Source organism: Primulina eburnea, chromosome 14 (genome assembly GCF_022965805.1).
Source record: "Primulina eburnea isolate SZY01 chromosome 14, ASM2296580v1, whole genome shotgun sequence".
Taxonomy (NCBI): Eukaryota; Viridiplantae; Streptophyta; class Magnoliopsida; order Lamiales; family Gesneriaceae; genus Primulina; species Primulina eburnea.
In genome coordinates, this window is record NC_133114.1 from 30,413,579 (window position 1) to 30,430,048 (window position 16,470).

The 16,470-nt window shown below is 36.6% G+C and overlaps 3 protein-coding genes across 4 annotated transcripts; all 3 read left to right on the forward strand.

The window, feature by feature from the left end:
* Positions 1-977: 977 nt before the first annotated feature.
* On the forward strand, positions 978-5,573 carry LOC140811066 (uncharacterized). 2 transcript variants are annotated; one of them, XM_073168940.1, is made up of 9 exons: positions 978-1,115; positions 1,322-1,467; positions 1,564-1,678; positions 2,823-2,918; positions 3,013-4,002; positions 4,095-4,158; positions 4,387-4,526; positions 4,622-4,933; positions 5,043-5,573. In XM_073168940.1, the coding sequence occupies exons 2-9, from the start codon at positions 1,421-1,423 to the stop codon at positions 5,343-5,345; spliced, it is 2,067 nt and encodes a 688-aa protein (XP_073025041.1). In that variant the 5' UTR covers positions 978-1,115; positions 1,322-1,420; the 3' UTR covers positions 5,346-5,573. The 2 variants fall into 2 exon arrangements, with proteins under 2 accessions (XP_073025041.1, XP_073025040.1); XM_073168939.1 differs by having other exon boundaries at positions 1,083-1,467.
* Positions 5,574-7,294: 1,721 nt separating this feature from the next.
* On the forward strand, positions 7,295-10,099 carry LOC140811334 (uncharacterized). The gene has a single exon (XM_073169190.1). The coding sequence runs from the start codon at positions 7,295-7,297 to the stop codon at positions 10,097-10,099; it is 2,805 nt and encodes a 934-aa protein (XP_073025291.1).
* A 784-nt stretch (positions 10,100-10,883) lies between these two features.
* On the forward strand, positions 10,884-16,283 carry LOC140812344 (uncharacterized). The gene is made up of 13 exons (XM_073170592.1): positions 10,884-11,467; positions 11,628-11,740; positions 11,846-11,902; positions 12,873-12,968; positions 13,049-13,119; positions 13,502-13,544; positions 13,645-13,725; positions 13,806-13,865; positions 14,109-14,156; positions 14,848-14,948; positions 15,038-15,086; positions 15,239-15,283; positions 15,642-16,283. The coding sequence occupies exons 1-13, from the start codon at positions 11,122-11,124 to the stop codon at positions 16,131-16,133; spliced, it is 1,602 nt and encodes a 533-aa protein (XP_073026693.1). The 5' UTR covers positions 10,884-11,121; the 3' UTR covers positions 16,134-16,283.
* Positions 16,284-16,470: the final 187 nt, after the last annotated feature.

Consider the following 16,470-nt stretch of genomic DNA (forward strand, 5'->3'; position numbering starts at 1 on the left):
CTAAATTTTAATCAAATGTGCTTTTTGGTATGAACATTTTAGTGGAGTGGGCTTTTTAGATAGCACTTTTGTTTCGCCAATTGTTTGGACACTGAAATATATTTAAAGTGGGTTTTTATTTTATGATCGAGAAATTTCTCAGTTTTACGGACACTGAACTTATTGTACAACTTTTTGGTGGTGTGCACTATTGTAATTTAAATATACAAATATCATAATTTATTTAAATGATATATTTGATTGTTTTCTTTTATCCATGCGTTCGTAATTTATCTGTAAACCGAAATTAAAAACCCCATAACCAAACCTATTGAGTCCGGATATTAAATTATTATTATTTAGTTAAAATAAAATTATTGAATGAATTATTATATTTAGAGATAATTATTACTTCCTATCACGTTTTCTCCCGCTTTTTTCAAACTTCAAACTAGCGATCGGAACGCTTTGTGTCTAGCAATATTTAGAGTAGATTTTTTTTGATACAATATCATAAATTTATATCTTTATATGTGTGATATGAGCGAGTGGAGTCGAGTATATATAACATTAAAAGTAATATTTTTTTTAAAGAGTTGGATCATACTGAAGATTTTTTCGCGAAATTAATTAATGAGATTGTCTTATAAAATTTTTGTATCGTATTTATATATGATAAATATCTAGGTTGATTTAAGTTATTTTATATTGAAATTTATTAAAAAAATTATAACGAAGGCAAGAGATATTTATGGAGGAAATTTGTTTTTTAAAATGAAAATATTTATTTATTTTCATCTATGTTTGAATTGATTTTGAAAAATATATAGAACATGATAAATTGATAGAAAAATGGCGATGCATCACCGATCGGAGCGGATCATGTATTTTATTGGATTAGATACATTTACACATTTGTCCCTTCTCGATGGCACAAATTTTAATTACGTGGCACACATGCGGAATGGGTCCCGCTTTAAACCCTTCAACACGTTGAAACGCATTTTCTACAAGAATGGCAGAGTCGTTAAATAAAGTGAAATTCCTAGGGCTTTATAGTCAAATCGCATCGGCGTTACAACCTACATACGACGATCCGAAGTGTAGTACTTGACTGGGCGCCAATCCAAGCACAAGTGAGCGACAATCTACCCCTCTCTCTCTCTCGAAATTCTAGAACGATTATGTGTGATCCTTTTTGGGTTATCTCTTATTTTGAATTTGTATTATACGGGATTATCCATCTTTATCGATTTACATGAGCAGAGCCCTCGAAGCAAACGGAACCCTCGAAGCTAATTGAATTATTCATTGATTTCATGTTCATTTCGCTGGAATTCAGGGGAAGACGAGCCGTCGCTGAGAAGTGAATAGTAATCGCTCTATTGTGGGATTCGACCCTGATTTTTATTTTTATTTTTTTCATTTTCGAGTGGATCGAATGGAGTCGCCTACGCCGGTTTCTCGCTATGTCCACCAGAATTCTAAGTAATTTTTCTTTTCCCTTTCAGTTTCTTTTGTGGGTGAGATTCTTTAAGCTTGTGCGTGAGTGTATTGTCTGATGTGGTATGAGTGATGGTGCAGAAAACGGGTGTTTCCGGGGGGAAGTTCGTCGTCTGTGTGTAAGGATGTGGAGGTGTTGGAAATCCTGCCGCCCGCCAATCATACTTTTAAACCTAAGTCTTCCGAACAAAAACAGGTGAGCCATTAGAGTTGTTATTTTGCATTTTTTAAAAGTGGGCTTGTTTCGGTTCTCCTCGAGTTTGAGGTACCATTGTTCTTTTAAGGTTTTTTTTAGGTGTTTCGGGTTGGGTTTGTAAGGAATGATTGAATTTTGATTAAGGATGGATTTTCTGGTGGTTGCATGCGTGGGCTACTGTTACTAAAGGGATCCTTACAGCATATAATTGAAATGAGACTGATTTGTATTTGGATTTTAATTTTTGGCATCATATTTCAAGGGTATGCACGAGAAAAGGACGATATCACGAGATACGATGTTGGAATCTAGTAATACTTGCACAATACATTTTCAGAGTTATGGTTACCTTGTCTTAGAAATTTAAGGTCTGAAGCATCATTCGGTGGCTTCTTTCGCATGTGTTATATGGTTTGTTTTGAGCAAAAGGTCTTAGCTAGTATTAGGCGTTTATCTTACTTGCCTGGCTTCACTAGTGATGATAGATCCATGCACACAATGCTAGCTTTATTACCAGCAAATTCATAGATTGTTCTCAGATGTGGCACTTTTGAATCGGAAGAGGCTGCAGAGATTGACTATCATCCGACGTGGGACTAATGCCTTTTTTTATCGGATCAATGAGACTTGGCTGCTATTGAAAGTGAGAACGTCATGGCATGGGTTAAATTCCACTTAAATCTGTCCTTGTTTGTGTGGAGATCCTTTCAGGACTGCATTGTACAAGAAATGTCTATTGTCACCTCTTTTCCTTGACGAATGCTTTTCTGTAATCTGCGAAGATTGCAACATGTGATAGTCCCAAGTTAACTGGTGGTATCGATGGGATTTTAGTTATAGTGTGTTGGTTCTGTCAGTTTAGTTTTCGTAGGTTTGATTTGTTCTGTCGTCTCTCTTTCTTGACAACTGCATGAGCTTAGAGCTCCCTAGATTCACAAAAGTTCTTAATTCCTTGACCCGTGGCATTTCCATTTTATACGCCCTGCAATTACTTGAACCTGAAACCACTCTCTGTGTACAACGAGTATGAGATGGGCATGGTTGGTGTTTGAAAGTTATTTTGTTTTACATCCCTATAACTCATTTTCTGAAAGTAATACTATATTCATGCATCCTAACTTTCAAGTGACCAATTTTCGTGAAGGTTGTCTGTCATGAGATAATTGATGTAGATGTAGAAGAAGACTGTGGTGATGTAATGATAATAGATCACAAAGTTGGTGTGCACGGGAAGGGCAAGGTACTACACTATTCTCACGAATTTGTATTTTGGTTTTTTGGTGCTTCCTTTTGCTCCATCAATGTAATAAATTATTCTCTTATCTGGCGTGTAGGAGGCTTTGTCCTCTTTTTCAATTGGTCTAGGTGGTTTAGCGATGGATGGATTGGCAAGCGACATCCAATCATCAACCAATGGTGCTTCACCATCACATGATTCAATGATTTTAGATGATTCCAGCTCCAATAATTTCTTTGGAGAGGATGATTTGCTAGATAATTATTACGATGACATATTGTTTGATGAATATACCATGTTAGAATCACATTTTGATCACATGGATATACCACCTGGTATTGAGGCTCCATTTCCTTGGTTACCAAGTTCTCCCAGAAATAAAAATAAGGTGACAACTACTGGTACTTCAACTAACTCAAGTTTGCAATCAAAGTCAGATGATGCTGTTGTTCCTCCTGGCTTAAATTCACCTCTATCATCATGGCCATTACCATCACGGAGCGAATCAACTAATCAATCTCAAAAGTTGAAACTACCATACAAATCGTTGGAGCCCGGGGTTGTTCCAAAGAAATCATCCATTTCAAGTAGTACATCCTTTCTGGGTTCACAATCCTCCATCAGTTCATTGCCTCTTAAGCACGGGAAGGAATCTTTGCATTCTTTTGGAAAGAGTAAAAGGAAGACTCGTGCATCCTATGTTTCCTATCCTGGTCCACTAGGTCAGTTATCTTCTGGTGCGAGTTATCCACCTATGATTGGCAATTATCCAAGTAGTTCTCTGAAGTTGAAAATGCCATCGAGTTCACCTGGAATGGAAACTTATATGCCTCAGTGGCAGGATTTACGCCTTAATATGTTAGGACCTTCTATTGGTCCTTCAGAGTTTCTGACAGAATTTGTCACCTGGCCACAAGATTCCACCAATATTCAAAATGGTGAGTCTCCCATGGTAATACAGGCCACAAACGTGGAACCAATAAATACCGATGAAGTTTTGCAAAAATTTGAAAGTTTTAAAAAATTTGACACCGTTGACGATTATTCAGATCACTTCTACTCCAAAAATGCTTCATCTGGCAAAGAGGTAACTGCTATTTCAAAAAGTAGGGTTGTCTGCTGTCAGATCTCTTCAAAATTCATTTTTGACTTTATGATATTGTCTTTAAATGTTGACAGCCACCAAAGAATTGGGCTAAGAGAATACAGGAAGAATGGAGGATTCTGGAAAAAGATTTACCCGGTATGTTTTGAAAGTCCTCCACGTCTCCCTTTGCAACTTTTTTGGTCACTATGTTTATTTGTTTACACTGATGAATTAACGAGGTATTGACATCAAATTATGAATCACGACATAACTGCATGTATAGCCTCTATATATTATCATAGCTAATATTTTATTTTGCTGATATTTAGAATAGTATGATCCCTGACCTTATATTTTTTCTGCTGTCACCACTCACCAACACAGATACTATATTTGTAAGGGTTTACGAAGCCAGGATGGATCTTCTGCGGGCTGTGATTGTAGGAGCAGATGGAACGCCATACCATGATGGTCTCTTTTTCTTTGAAGTCTTCTTTCCGAGCAGTTATCCTAATGTTCCACCTGTATGTTTTTTTTTATTTCTTCTGAAGAATGCTGCTCGGTGTCTGTAAGCTTGGGTAAATTTAAGGCCTAATCATTCCATTTCTATTCTTGCTAGCTTGTTCATTATCATTCAGGCGGTCTACGAATCAACCCTAATTTATATAATTGTGGAAAAGTATGTCTTAGCCTTCTTAATACATGGAGTGGTAACCACAAAGAGAAGTGGATCCCTGGTGTTTCAACCATGTTACAAGTTTTGGTCTCCATACAAGGGCTGATTTTGAATGCCAAGCCCTACTTTAACGAGCCTGGATATGCAAACCTGAGTGGCTCCCCAGCTGGAGAAAAACGATCATTGGAATATAACGAGAGTACATTTATTTACTCCCTCCAAACGATGGTGTACAGCATGAGAAGGCCGGCAAAGGTAAGTTGAATCCCTAACTCTTCACATTATGTCTATGACATCAAATTGAACCCAAACCAATTCCTTTATTCTATTGATAAATTGCTTATTCATTCATTTGTTTTGGTAGCATTTTGAGGACTTTGTAATAGGACATTATTGCAAGTATGCTCGTGATATTATGGTATCATGTAAAGCGTACATGGAAGGAGCTCAGGTAGGTTGTCTTGTTAAAGGAGGCGTTCAAGATGTCGATGAAGGTGACAAGAGCTGCTCACAGCATTTCAAGAACAGGTTGGCTGGATTCATCCCTACTCTGGTAAATACATTTTCACAAATTGGAGCTAAAGATTGTCAAGAGTTCCTTTCTTTATCTCAAAAGGCTACTGGACCAGCAACTGCTGCTCTCGGGCCCTTAAACTTATACCATTAGGCTAATGAATTTGCAAACACGCGACTTCAAGATTGTGCGCATGAGACTTGCTACTCGCCTTTGGTTATGAATTATGACTGATTGGCGCATTGACTCGTCTTAGAAAGAACAGATTGTTGTTTTTAGCGACATCTCAATGCCTATTTAGAAAATAATAATATTTGTACATTTGAATGTGACCTGAACTTTTTTCCCTAATGAATCTAAATATCGATATGGATTCTTCAAGCGTTCTATTGAAGTACATCCATCCTCTTCCCCACTTTCCATACGTTTTCATGGTGAGTTAATGTTGAGTAACTATAAACTAAATCTACTTTTCATGCTGGCGGATGCAAATACTTGGAGTTTGAGCCTTGCAATAGATTGTAAGGTAGTGGCATTATGTTAAGTTGGTTCCATCACGGTTAGCAATGTGAGGATGCTAGTATAATTATATTTAATTTCACATGTCAACTGTAAATTATATTTCTTAATACTATTTATGAAAAATTTATTCCAATTACGAAATTTTTTTATTAGTTAATATAATACGATATCAAATATATATCTTCATGAATGAGGCTTATTTTAGATAGTCTCATTAATTAATATTTTAAAAAAAAGGTGATATTCAACCCATTTAACATTTTTCCAATAAAATAAGTCATTCCCTAGATGGCATCAATGAGCAAGTATTTAATTTTCCATGTTGCTCTTGGGCTCATCGTTAACACGTATCTTTCTAATTCTCCAACTGGATGGGGGAATCCTAAGACAAATGGTCTGATGATATAGAGTTGTTCAAACTTCGGATAAAATCGAAAAATCGAAAATTCAAATCGAAAAAACTGAAAATGCAACCGAAAGCCGAATTTAGTAATTCGGGTATAAATGTTAAAACCGAAGTTTATTTGGTTCGGTTTCGGATTATATATGTCAAAACCGAAAAAATCGAAAAAACCGAAATTTCATTAAATTGATAATTTTTTTATATTTTTATTGATATTATATATTTTTATATGATATTTAGTGAACGAAGAACTATTTTGAACAATTTTTAGGTGATTATTGTTTGTTTAATTAATTTAGACATTATATTAAATATTTCACTAAGAAAACATATAAAAAGTTAACATATTTTATTTTACAATATATTTATATTATTAATTTAAATAATTATATTAAAACCGAAATAACCGACCGAAAATAACCGAATCGTTTTGGTAGAAAACCGAACCGGATATCGGATTATATATTTTTAAAACCGAAATAAAAAACCGAAAACATAACCGAACCGATCGATGAACACCCTATGATGATCCAAAAAAAAATGACTGGATATGATTTTAATATATTTTAACCTGGTTAACTCAAAAGTGGATCCGATCTCCATTTTGACTGATTGAGAGACTGATAATAATAATAATATAGTTGAGAGAGATTGAAATGGAAACTTTGTGCTTAATAGCGAATTATTTGTCTTTTGGTAGAATAATTCCCCAGTCAACGCCGGCCACCAATTGAATGCTCCTTTCAATATTACCGGCGTGGAGGGAAAAAGGTTTCCACATAGGTACTAGGAGTAGGTCCCACGCCCGGACTTATTGCACAAATAATAAATAGAGAAAAAAATATATATATTTGAGTATTCTATGTTTTTCGAAATATTAATTCCATTCTCAAATTACTTTTGATCCCTGAGAATTCTTTTAAATGAATAAAATAAGTAGCAGCGTGACATTGGGTGTAGAACAAGTCAGATATATCGGGTGACTGGCTTTTTTCTAAAAAAGGGTGAACTCCATCCTCGAGGATCTCACACAGCAGCCGTCCCAAGCTTGGAAGAGAGGATAAATCAAAATTATACGTCGACATCATATACCCGTAATGCTTAGAGCAATAGGAAGTATTTTACATGAATAAATAATAAATCATCTTTCTTCTCTGACTTTCTGGTTTTATGCGCCATGAATTCCTCTCGCAATATGCCTTTCTCGTCGTGGTTTTACAAGTCCTTGAGCTTTTTTCTTATTTCTAATCTCTTCATACCGTCTGTTCTCTCTTCTCCTTCATACACTGATCACTGTTCTCCTATAGTCCCTGAATCTAGCCGCACTCACCCAACGTACCGAATGCTTGTACCTTATTTTCGCACAGCCTACTACACCGGTGGAGAAAGACTTATTGGTGAGAAAGCGTCGAACCAAACATTTGACTATGTGGGAAAATCACTTAGCATCAAACTCACGTCAGATTCATATGAGACCATCGCCAAGAATGTTTATATGGTTCGGGGTCACCTGGTTATCCGGTCCCCGTACCGGTATTACGATCGGGATATAAGCAATTTCAGTTATGATGGATCCTATTACCACAGGAGGAGACAACATAGATCAAACATGATCACGTTTTTGTTGAATGGGTTCTGGTCAGAATCTTCAAGGAAGCTTTGTATGGTCGGGTCAGCTTCTTGGAAGTCTAACGAAGGTAAGGTTATCAATCTTGATGCTGTTTTGAAGATGAGTTACAATTCTTTGACTCCAAGTATGTTTACTTGCGTGATTAGTGGAACTTTGGAAAGCACAAGTTCCGTCAAGGACTCGGGGTATTTCAAGCCGATTTCAATGTTTGCTTTTCCTTCTGTTCCCGACTATATTTACTCTTTGGTTTCGAAAGAACTAGGAAGAGGGTATTCTGGTGGTTTTGAAGGTCCAAAAAACCAATCTCTCCATTTGGATTCGAGCAGGTTTTGCTCTGTGTTACTAGGAGTAGGGGGATATATTTTTTTCGAGTTGGAGCAAGGAAGAGAGTGCAAAAAGCCTCGAACTTGTTTTCCACTTGGTGTGGTTGATGGATTGTTGCCTGGAGTGGTGTCCTTATATCCAATCCAGTGTTCGACAGAAGAACGGATGATTCGGTACGTGGTAACATTTCAGAATGTTAGCTATCCTACGTTTTATGAAAAATTTGATCTTAATGTCACGTTGATCGGTGAGGGCTCCTGGGATGATAATAAAAACCAGCTGTTGATTGTTGCTTGTCGAATCTTGGATCCAGTTAACCATTTTGGGAATGGTATAGGAGATTGTTCATTAAGGTTGAGTTTCAGATACCCTTCAATCCTTACCATCAGAAATAATGCCAAACTTGTCGGAAAAATTTGGACAAACAAAAGTGTGGACGACTCAGGATATTTCAGAAACATAAATCTCAGTCTCATTGGTGGAGATCTCCCTGAGGCACTTCCAGGACTAAAATACGAATACACTGAATTGGATAAGGTAAAAGAGTTATGCCGAGTGGAGAAGGTTGAAAAGAAGGGGAATATATATCCAGATGGGCCGTCTAACAACATGAGGTTCGACATGTTAGTCAAGAATTCGAACGGGAAAGAGTTTGGTTGGGGCATTACAGCTCCTCTAGCCATTGGAAATGAGTTGTACCAAGGAGACAAGGGGATTGAACTGGCACCAGAGTCAGCACCAATCGCAGGTGCTGTACGCGAACCAATTTCTGAAACCCAGAAAAGTAGATCCGGTCCATTGAATATGAGCTTCATAGTATCCATCACCCCTTTTCATTCAGAAATTAATAAGTCACGAAGTCAAAGTCGAATTCAGATCACTGCCGAAGGAGTGTATGATTCAGAAAGCGGATGTCTCTGTATGGTAGGCTGCAGAAAGTTGCAATCTAATGTCAAAAAATCTGATGACTCCACAGACTGTGAGATTGTTGTGAACTTCCAGTTTGCTCCAATCAACGATAAAAGTGGTGGGGTTATCAGTGGAAGCATCAGAAGCACACGAACAAGAACAGATCCTCTTTATTTCGAGGATATGACAATGTCATCTGCTGCATTTTACAGCAGTGCGGCTGAACACTTGATATGGAGAATGGACTTGGAGATCACCATGATCTTGATATCCAACACGTTCATGTGCATCTTCGTTGGGTTACAACTTTTCCACGTGAGAAGAAATCCTGAGGTCGTCTCCAGCATATCGCTTGTCATGCTTCTGATACTTTCTCTAGGATACATGATCCCGCTTGTCCTGAACTTCGAAGCCCTTTTCTTGCAAAACTATAACAAGCAACCATTCATGTTTAGCAGCAAAGGATGGCTTGAAGCTAATGAAGTAACCATGAGAGTGGTGATGATGGTGGCATTTTTGTTGCAGATACGCCTACTCCAGCTGGTTTGGACCGCAAAAACAAGTGAAGGAAATGAAAAGGGCATGTGGGGTGCAGAGAAAAGGGCGGCTTTTGTTTCAATGTCGATGTATATTTTTGGCGGATTACTTACTCTGCTGCTGAACTGGATAAAGAGCAAGAATCAAGAAATGAATTCTTTTGTCGAATATCATCAAATGTACTATTCTCTTTGGGGGTACTTGAGATCTTATGCTGGTTTGATTCTTGATGGGTTTCTTCTCCCACAAATCTCGCTCAATACTTTCTCTGGTTCATCTGCAAAAGCTTTGTCTAATCCATTCTACATCGGCATCAGTGCTGTTCGGTTGGTTCCTCATGCTTATGATCAATACCGGGCTCACAATTTTCCACGAACCATTGTTAACGGAACATACTATTATGCGAATCCCGCCGTGGATTTTTACTCTACCGCTTGGGACGTGATAATCCCTTGTGCAGTGATTGCACTGGTTGTGATCGTGTTTCTTCAGCAACGACGTGGCGGACGTTGGATTCTTCCGAGGAGATTCATGGAGTTAGAGCTGTATGAAAAAGTTCCAGTGGTTAACGATGAGCTATGAATTGTACATGCATTCAGAAATATAGATGATACATTTACTGTATATTTTTCCAGTGTCTTGAGGTCTATCGGAATCGTTAAATACGCTGAGCAGCAGCATAGCGGTACCTGTTTTAACGGATTTGTAAATAATAAATACACCAAATAATGTATAAATATATCATATGATCCACTCATTCCTCACTTCATATTATGCTATTTCTGTTAAAATATCTATCAATATCTCGGCTTGACTTTGAATTGATGTGATCCCTTGTTTCATTTTCTTTAACTCTAAAAAGATATCTAGGAGATATTTTCCATTTTATTTTGTCCTGCCTATAAATTTTTTATAATACGATTCAAAACTATAAAAAATTTTGTAAATGATATCACGAATCTTTATCTGTGAGACAGATCAATCCTACCAATATTCACAATAAAAAGTAATACTCTTAACATAAAAATTAGTAATATTTCATGGATGACTCAAATAAGATATCCGTCTCAGAAAATACGACCCGTGAGACCGTCTCACAAAAGTTATTGCCCTCAACGTTAACCATTAAAATTTAAAAAAATCTAAAAAAAATCATTCATTCTTAATCAACATACAAAATAATGAAAATTGCTCAAAATTCATCCAAATTAAAAAAAAAAAATTACCAATTAAAACAAGAAAACACTCAGACTGATCTTTGATTCTGGCCTCCATTTAGATAGTACCTGATGTTTTTAATATAAGCTAAAAATAAAGGTGTATAACACCAACTTGATTTCTAGAGGCCCAAATGCTTTTGCACAGCGGTCCAATCCAAAACAATTTATTAGACCTCTCGCAAAACCCTAACAAAATCGTCCGTCATTCACACACACCTCCCTAACCATTTCTGTAGTTGAAACTGGATCGAAGTTCGTGAATTCCTAAAGCCCAGGGAAAACGTTGTCTTTATTTAGCCCAGAAAAAGAAATACAAGGGAACAACATAAATTAAGGAAAAACCCTTGTCTTGTCGGTTTCCACGCCGGCAAGCGGCAACCTGCAATGGAAGGGCAGAGCATCCTCTATGAAGCCATGAGCCCTCTTGCCGTCACATCAACGTCGCCTAATCCTACGGAATTTTCCTCCGAAGATTTCAAATCCTACGTCGTCTTCCGCAACCTGATTTCTCTTAACTCTTCCCAACGTGCATCTCCAGAATCCCCCACTGTGGATTACTTCTCTCTCAAGGTTAATGAATTGGAGGAATCTAAAGAGAATTTAGTTTTAACCGCTCCTCTTCCTCATACGCCTGCCGAAGCTTCCACTTCGTCGCCGCATAGGACTCTCGAAGGCAATTGGTTTAGCTCCAAATTTCACTTCAAAAGCCCCATGCTTCGTCTCCACCGAGGTTCTCGTTTGCTCCTCTTTTGCTACATTAAACTATGCAGTTTAAGAATGCGGACCCTTGAAAAAAAGTTTGACTGTAGATTTTCCTTTTCTCAGCTTGTGTCAATACTCTGTGTAATCTAGTGAACTTGACTTCTAATTATAAGATTGGATACGTGCAGAGATACTCGATTTTTGTAATTTTCTCTCTCCAACACCTGAGGAACAAGGGCACCGAAATGTTGCAGTAGAATCTGTTTTTGATGTTATAAATTATATCTGGCCTGATGCTAAGGTATGTTAGATTTTTGTGCGTATGTGTAATTTGGGCTCTGGAGAAATGTTTTTTTTTTTGCTTAGCTGTGGAGAAATGTTAATATGTGTGAGGTGCATCTTGCAGGCTGAAGTTTTTGGATCATTTAAGACGGGGCTTTATCTTCCATCTAGTGATATTGATGTGAGCTTGAAACTGTGTATTAGTCATTTGAATGATTTGTTTTTAGCAATTATTTATGATCTTTTGACAAATATTCACTGTTCAACTTGCAAGCTAGAGGTATAATTGTCTGCAAATATGATATAACTTGCCATAGTAACTAATTATGAGATGTCGTTTTACCAGGTATTATCAAATGTGGACCATTGAATCCATGATTATTGTTAAATCGTGAATTTGGATATGTTTTATTAAGTATTAGCATTTTCTCGCCAAAGGACACCAGGGACATTGTGGTTGACTACAATCAAAAGACAAAATTTTATGGTTATGGATATGGATGGATCAGCAATAACCCTGATAAGTTCATAATAACTTTATTACTGATAGAGATGTCAGAATGTGAGCAAGGGCATTACTGATATTATTAGCTTTTTGGCTGTTACCTTGTATTTCTTTCCACAATCATGTAATCTAAAATTTTTCATTTCATCAGAAGGGTTTGTGTTTTTCCCAAATTTTAAATATGTACATCTTGGACTGGTTTCTGAAGCTAGGTTACATAGATGCTAGATTGCCCTTCAACATATTGATATTTGAAAACAGAGATATAATTATACACGCCGCAATGCATCAGGTCTCATGATGTGTTCTTATTTAAGAAAAACTAACCATGACTTTTCATCCTTAGCGAGTGATTTTCCTGGTTGTTATATAATAACCGATAAAAATTTGATTTTGCCAATCTTAGAAGTTAGAAATTATGTCTTCATGGTTTGATTCTTATAAAATTGATTTAGGCCATGGGTGAACTCTAAATGGGTTCTGGCGGGACAGATGTTATGGTAATTCACATTTATATGGTGGATTTTCTTTCCGATTCCATGGTAGCAGATATCTTGTGATGAGCTAATTTTTTGTGGATGACCTTTGGTATGGGAATTAATATAAAATGTAAGCAATTTGACTTCGCTGTGTGGTACTTCGGCAGGTTGTTATCTTGGGTTCAAATGTAAGTAGTCCCCAGACTGGTTTGCATGCTCTTTCCAGGGCTCTATCTCAAGGAGGGATTGCTAAGAAGATACAGGTGTCTTTTGTGGTTTGAATTTCACCATTGGTTAGTTCTTCACCGCTTATTCAAATTTTTCAATGTCTTACCTATATCAGGTTATTGCAAAGGCTCGAGTACCAATTATTAAATTTGTGGAGAAGAAAAGTGGTATAGCATTTGATATAAGGTTAGGCACTGTTTAATTACACTTTATAGGACTATTAAATGGTTATGAGAAATTATTGTATGTTGGCTGCCTTGGTGGAAAAAGTGGATTGACATTAGATATAAGATTTGACTACTATTTTACTGTACTGTACTTGAAAGAAATCTTAGATGGTTGTGACGAAATTATAATATTTTTGCCAGTGAAGAAAGAATTGTTGGGTCCTGAATGTGTCAACGGGTTCCTAATTTGTGTACTTTCTGTGGTGTGTACACGTACTCGGGACTTTATTGTGTGACACCAAAGCACATTTACAGTACTTGGCAGAATACTGCTTCTTGAAACTTCTTTGTTATGATCTTGTTTCCTTGAGTGGCTGTGATGTTGTATCTCTTGGTAACAGTTTTGATGCACATACTGGACCACAAGCTGCTGAGTTTATAAAGGTTTTTTGCTGCTGATTTATTTAATATTTTTGCTTTTGGATTTATTTTAGTTTTTTTGGTTAGTCTTAATGTTATTATTTGTATGTTTCTTATTATTCAGAATGCTGTATCTAAATGGCCACCACTACGACCATTGTGCCTTATATTGAAAGTCTTCCTGCAGCAAAGAGAGTTAAATGAGGTGAAAAATTCATTATGTTTTATTCTTGTTGACCTGCATATAAATCTTACATTTCCATCAACTTGTCACTCTTTCTCTAGGTGTACACTGGTGGAATTGGTTCATATGCGCTCCTTTCCATGCTTATAGCAATGTTGCGGGTAATTACATTCTTTTGCCTCTGTTCGCTTTTGGGTCAATGGTGTTTTTTCCTGTCAGATGTTTCACACTCCTTTTAAAAATCCCTAATGTTGAAATATTTTTATGCTGTTTTGCTAGAAATTATTGTAGAAAGCAGTTTATATTTTAAATATAAAAACATTCAATATGTAAATTCTTTCTCTACTTTTTATGGAATTCCTATTTGTTGGATTTTTTTTCTAAGATAGTTTTTTTTCTACCAGAACCGGCATGATCAAGCTTTCCTCGATGATAATCTGGGAGTTTTGCTGGTATTATGATTCTTTGCTAAAACTTTCCATTTATTTAATTTTTGAGAAGCATTTCTCTGTAAGTGGCATATTCTCAGGGGTACCAAATTCTTTGCTGTTATCAATCACTTCGCTTATCCTTAATTGTACAGATGATGCATCAACCATATTGGATTATCTAAGTTGTAGACTAATGCATCGATAATGTTCACTTCACTAGAGCAATAAATTTGTAATATATTTTACTTTTGACAGCATTCGTGCCGCTATCGTTGAGTTCACCAGACACTGCTATTTGTCAAGTACTCCATTCAATTTCTTTTTCATTAGTTTGCCAATTTGTCTTCAATTTTTGAGAAGTTACTGCATGGAATGCAAATATGTTGAGATAAACTGCTAAAGAACATGGGAGCATCCTTCCATTGATTTGTTTTTGCATCGGAATTCGGAAGTCATAAATATCTTAATTTTGTTCGAGCGAATAAAATATATCTATGCAATTTTTAGTGTTTTATGATGTGTTCCCTGTTCTTGTAATTTTGATGAGCTTAAAGTATTGATTAAATTTGAAGTTTGTAGTAGTCCGTGGTTTTTAGTAGTGTTATGGCAGAATGCTTCATTTAGTCTCTAAACTAAGGATGGTGTACGCGCGTGAGCTTATGGTGTGATGTACAAAAATTTCATGGGCTTTCTGGTTTTTGGTGGAATACAGGTAAACTTTTTTGACATGTATGGCCGCAAATTGAATACAGTTGATGTTGGTGTTTCTTGCAATGGCGGGAGAACTACCTTCTTCCCAAAAAGTAATAAAGGGTTAGAAATTTTTGCATTATATTAGGTTGTGGTTTAATTTAACTTAAATTATTTATTTCTGATTTCTGCTATTATTGCCTTCTATTCAGATTTTCAGTTGAAGGCCGGTCTTCCCTTATCTCAATTGAAGACCCGCAGGTTATCTAATGAATTTGAGTCCGAATCATCTTCCTTTTGAAAAGTCTTTCAAACCCTAAACTGAGAGGAAAATTGAGGGCTAGACTTTCTCCCGGAAGAAGAATAAGATGATACTTCATTTTGTGACTTATCCACATATTTTTATGTAACAGGTTCCAGATAATGATGTAGGGAAGAGCTCTTTCAACTTTTATCAGGTTAAGTTTTGCAATAAATTTTAGGATCACTCATCTATCTTTATTTTGGTTCAAAAATGAACTTCCTTTCTTTTTTGCATTATGGTGCACTGGGAAATGATTGCCAGAAGCATCTCGTGATGCGATAGTTTTTGAAAAGACAGCCTCTTACCCTTTTGAATGGGAGAAAAAGTTACCCTGTCATAATTTAGTGTTCACGGATGACGATGTTTATCATAATCTTTGAACACGCCAGCTGGTGTCAGGCATCTTTATTGGATTTATGATTTGTTAAGAGCAACGTTGCTCCCCTAGTTCATGATTAGTTTCTTTTTTCTTTAGTACTTTTATAATCATAGTTGATCTATAACCTCTACAGGTCAGATCTGCTTTTGCCATGGCATACTCTACTCTGACGAATGAGAAGACCATATCACGCCTTGGACCCAAGAAAAGCATCCTTGGTGCTATCATACGACCAGATGATGTACTATTGGAACGAAAAGGAGGGTTGACTGAGAATCCAACCTTCAGTGCCCTATTTCCTGGTGCTGGAGAGCGATGGGAACAACTCTTTGACAATCAGCAGGAGATTTGTTGTAACTGGAGGCTAAATGACGAAGATGAAGAGCCACTTCCGCTTGGAAACGGAATTCCTGGCCAGCAGGACATGAACTCTTCCAGAAAGAAAAGCAAGTCGTCTAAGGATAACAGTTTTACCAAGGAAGTGAAAGGATCTGGTATCCTAGACAGATATGAAGAAAATGGTTGTACGACGGGGTCGAGAAAGAAGAAGAAGAAGGAAGAAAATAGTGATTTAAGGAACTCGCAAACAAATAAACAATATTGGAAACACCGTCAGTTACGATAGCAGTCCTTAAAAGTGGCGTCCTAGCATAGCGTAAAAAATTGCTAAAGTTTTGTTCCAACGTATTGTATTGGACTCAGTAGTGTCTACTGTTGTCGTACCATTATTCTTTGGTTAAAAAAAATACAGACCACACGAGCTCGTTTGGTTTGATGATTCATGTGATTTATTACAGATCACATATCTTACGTATTCAAAACTTGAAAGTGACGTTCTATTGTTGAGCACTTGAGCTTAGCGATTCGAAATACAGTTTTATTATTTAATGAATTAATTTTCTGAACAAATGTGAGAATACAGGGACAATTTTCCCTATTACTTGAAACACTCCACGACAATC

Bases quoted from the DNA above. Each gene is read 5' to 3' on its own strand.
- LOC140812344 (XM_073170592.1), top strand. From the start codon at position 11,122: ATGGAAGGGCAGAGCATCCTCTATGAAGCCATGAGCCCTCTTGCCGTC. The intron at 13,120-13,501 runs GTTAGGCACTGT...TCTTGGTAACAG, and splicing joins GGTATAGCATTTGATATAAG to TTTTGATGCACATACTGGAC. The intron at 13,866-14,108 runs GTAATTACATTC...TTTTTCTACCAG, and splicing joins TGCTTATAGCAATGTTGCGG to AACCGGCATGATCAAGCTTT.
- LOC140811334 (XM_073169190.1), top strand. From the start codon at position 7,295: ATGAATTCCTCTCGCAATATGCCTTTCTCGTCGTGGTTTTACAAGTCC.
- LOC140811066 (XM_073168940.1), top strand. From the start codon at position 1,421: ATGGAGTCGCCTACGCCGGTTTCTCGCTATGTCCACCAGAATTCTAA. The intron at 1,679-2,822 runs GTGAGCCATTAG...ATTTTCGTGAAG, and splicing joins AGTCTTCCGAACAAAAACAG to GTTGTCTGTCATGAGATAAT. The intron at 2,919-3,012 runs GTACTACACTAT...TCTGGCGTGTAG, and splicing joins GTGTGCACGGGAAGGGCAAG to GAGGCTTTGTCCTCTTTTTC.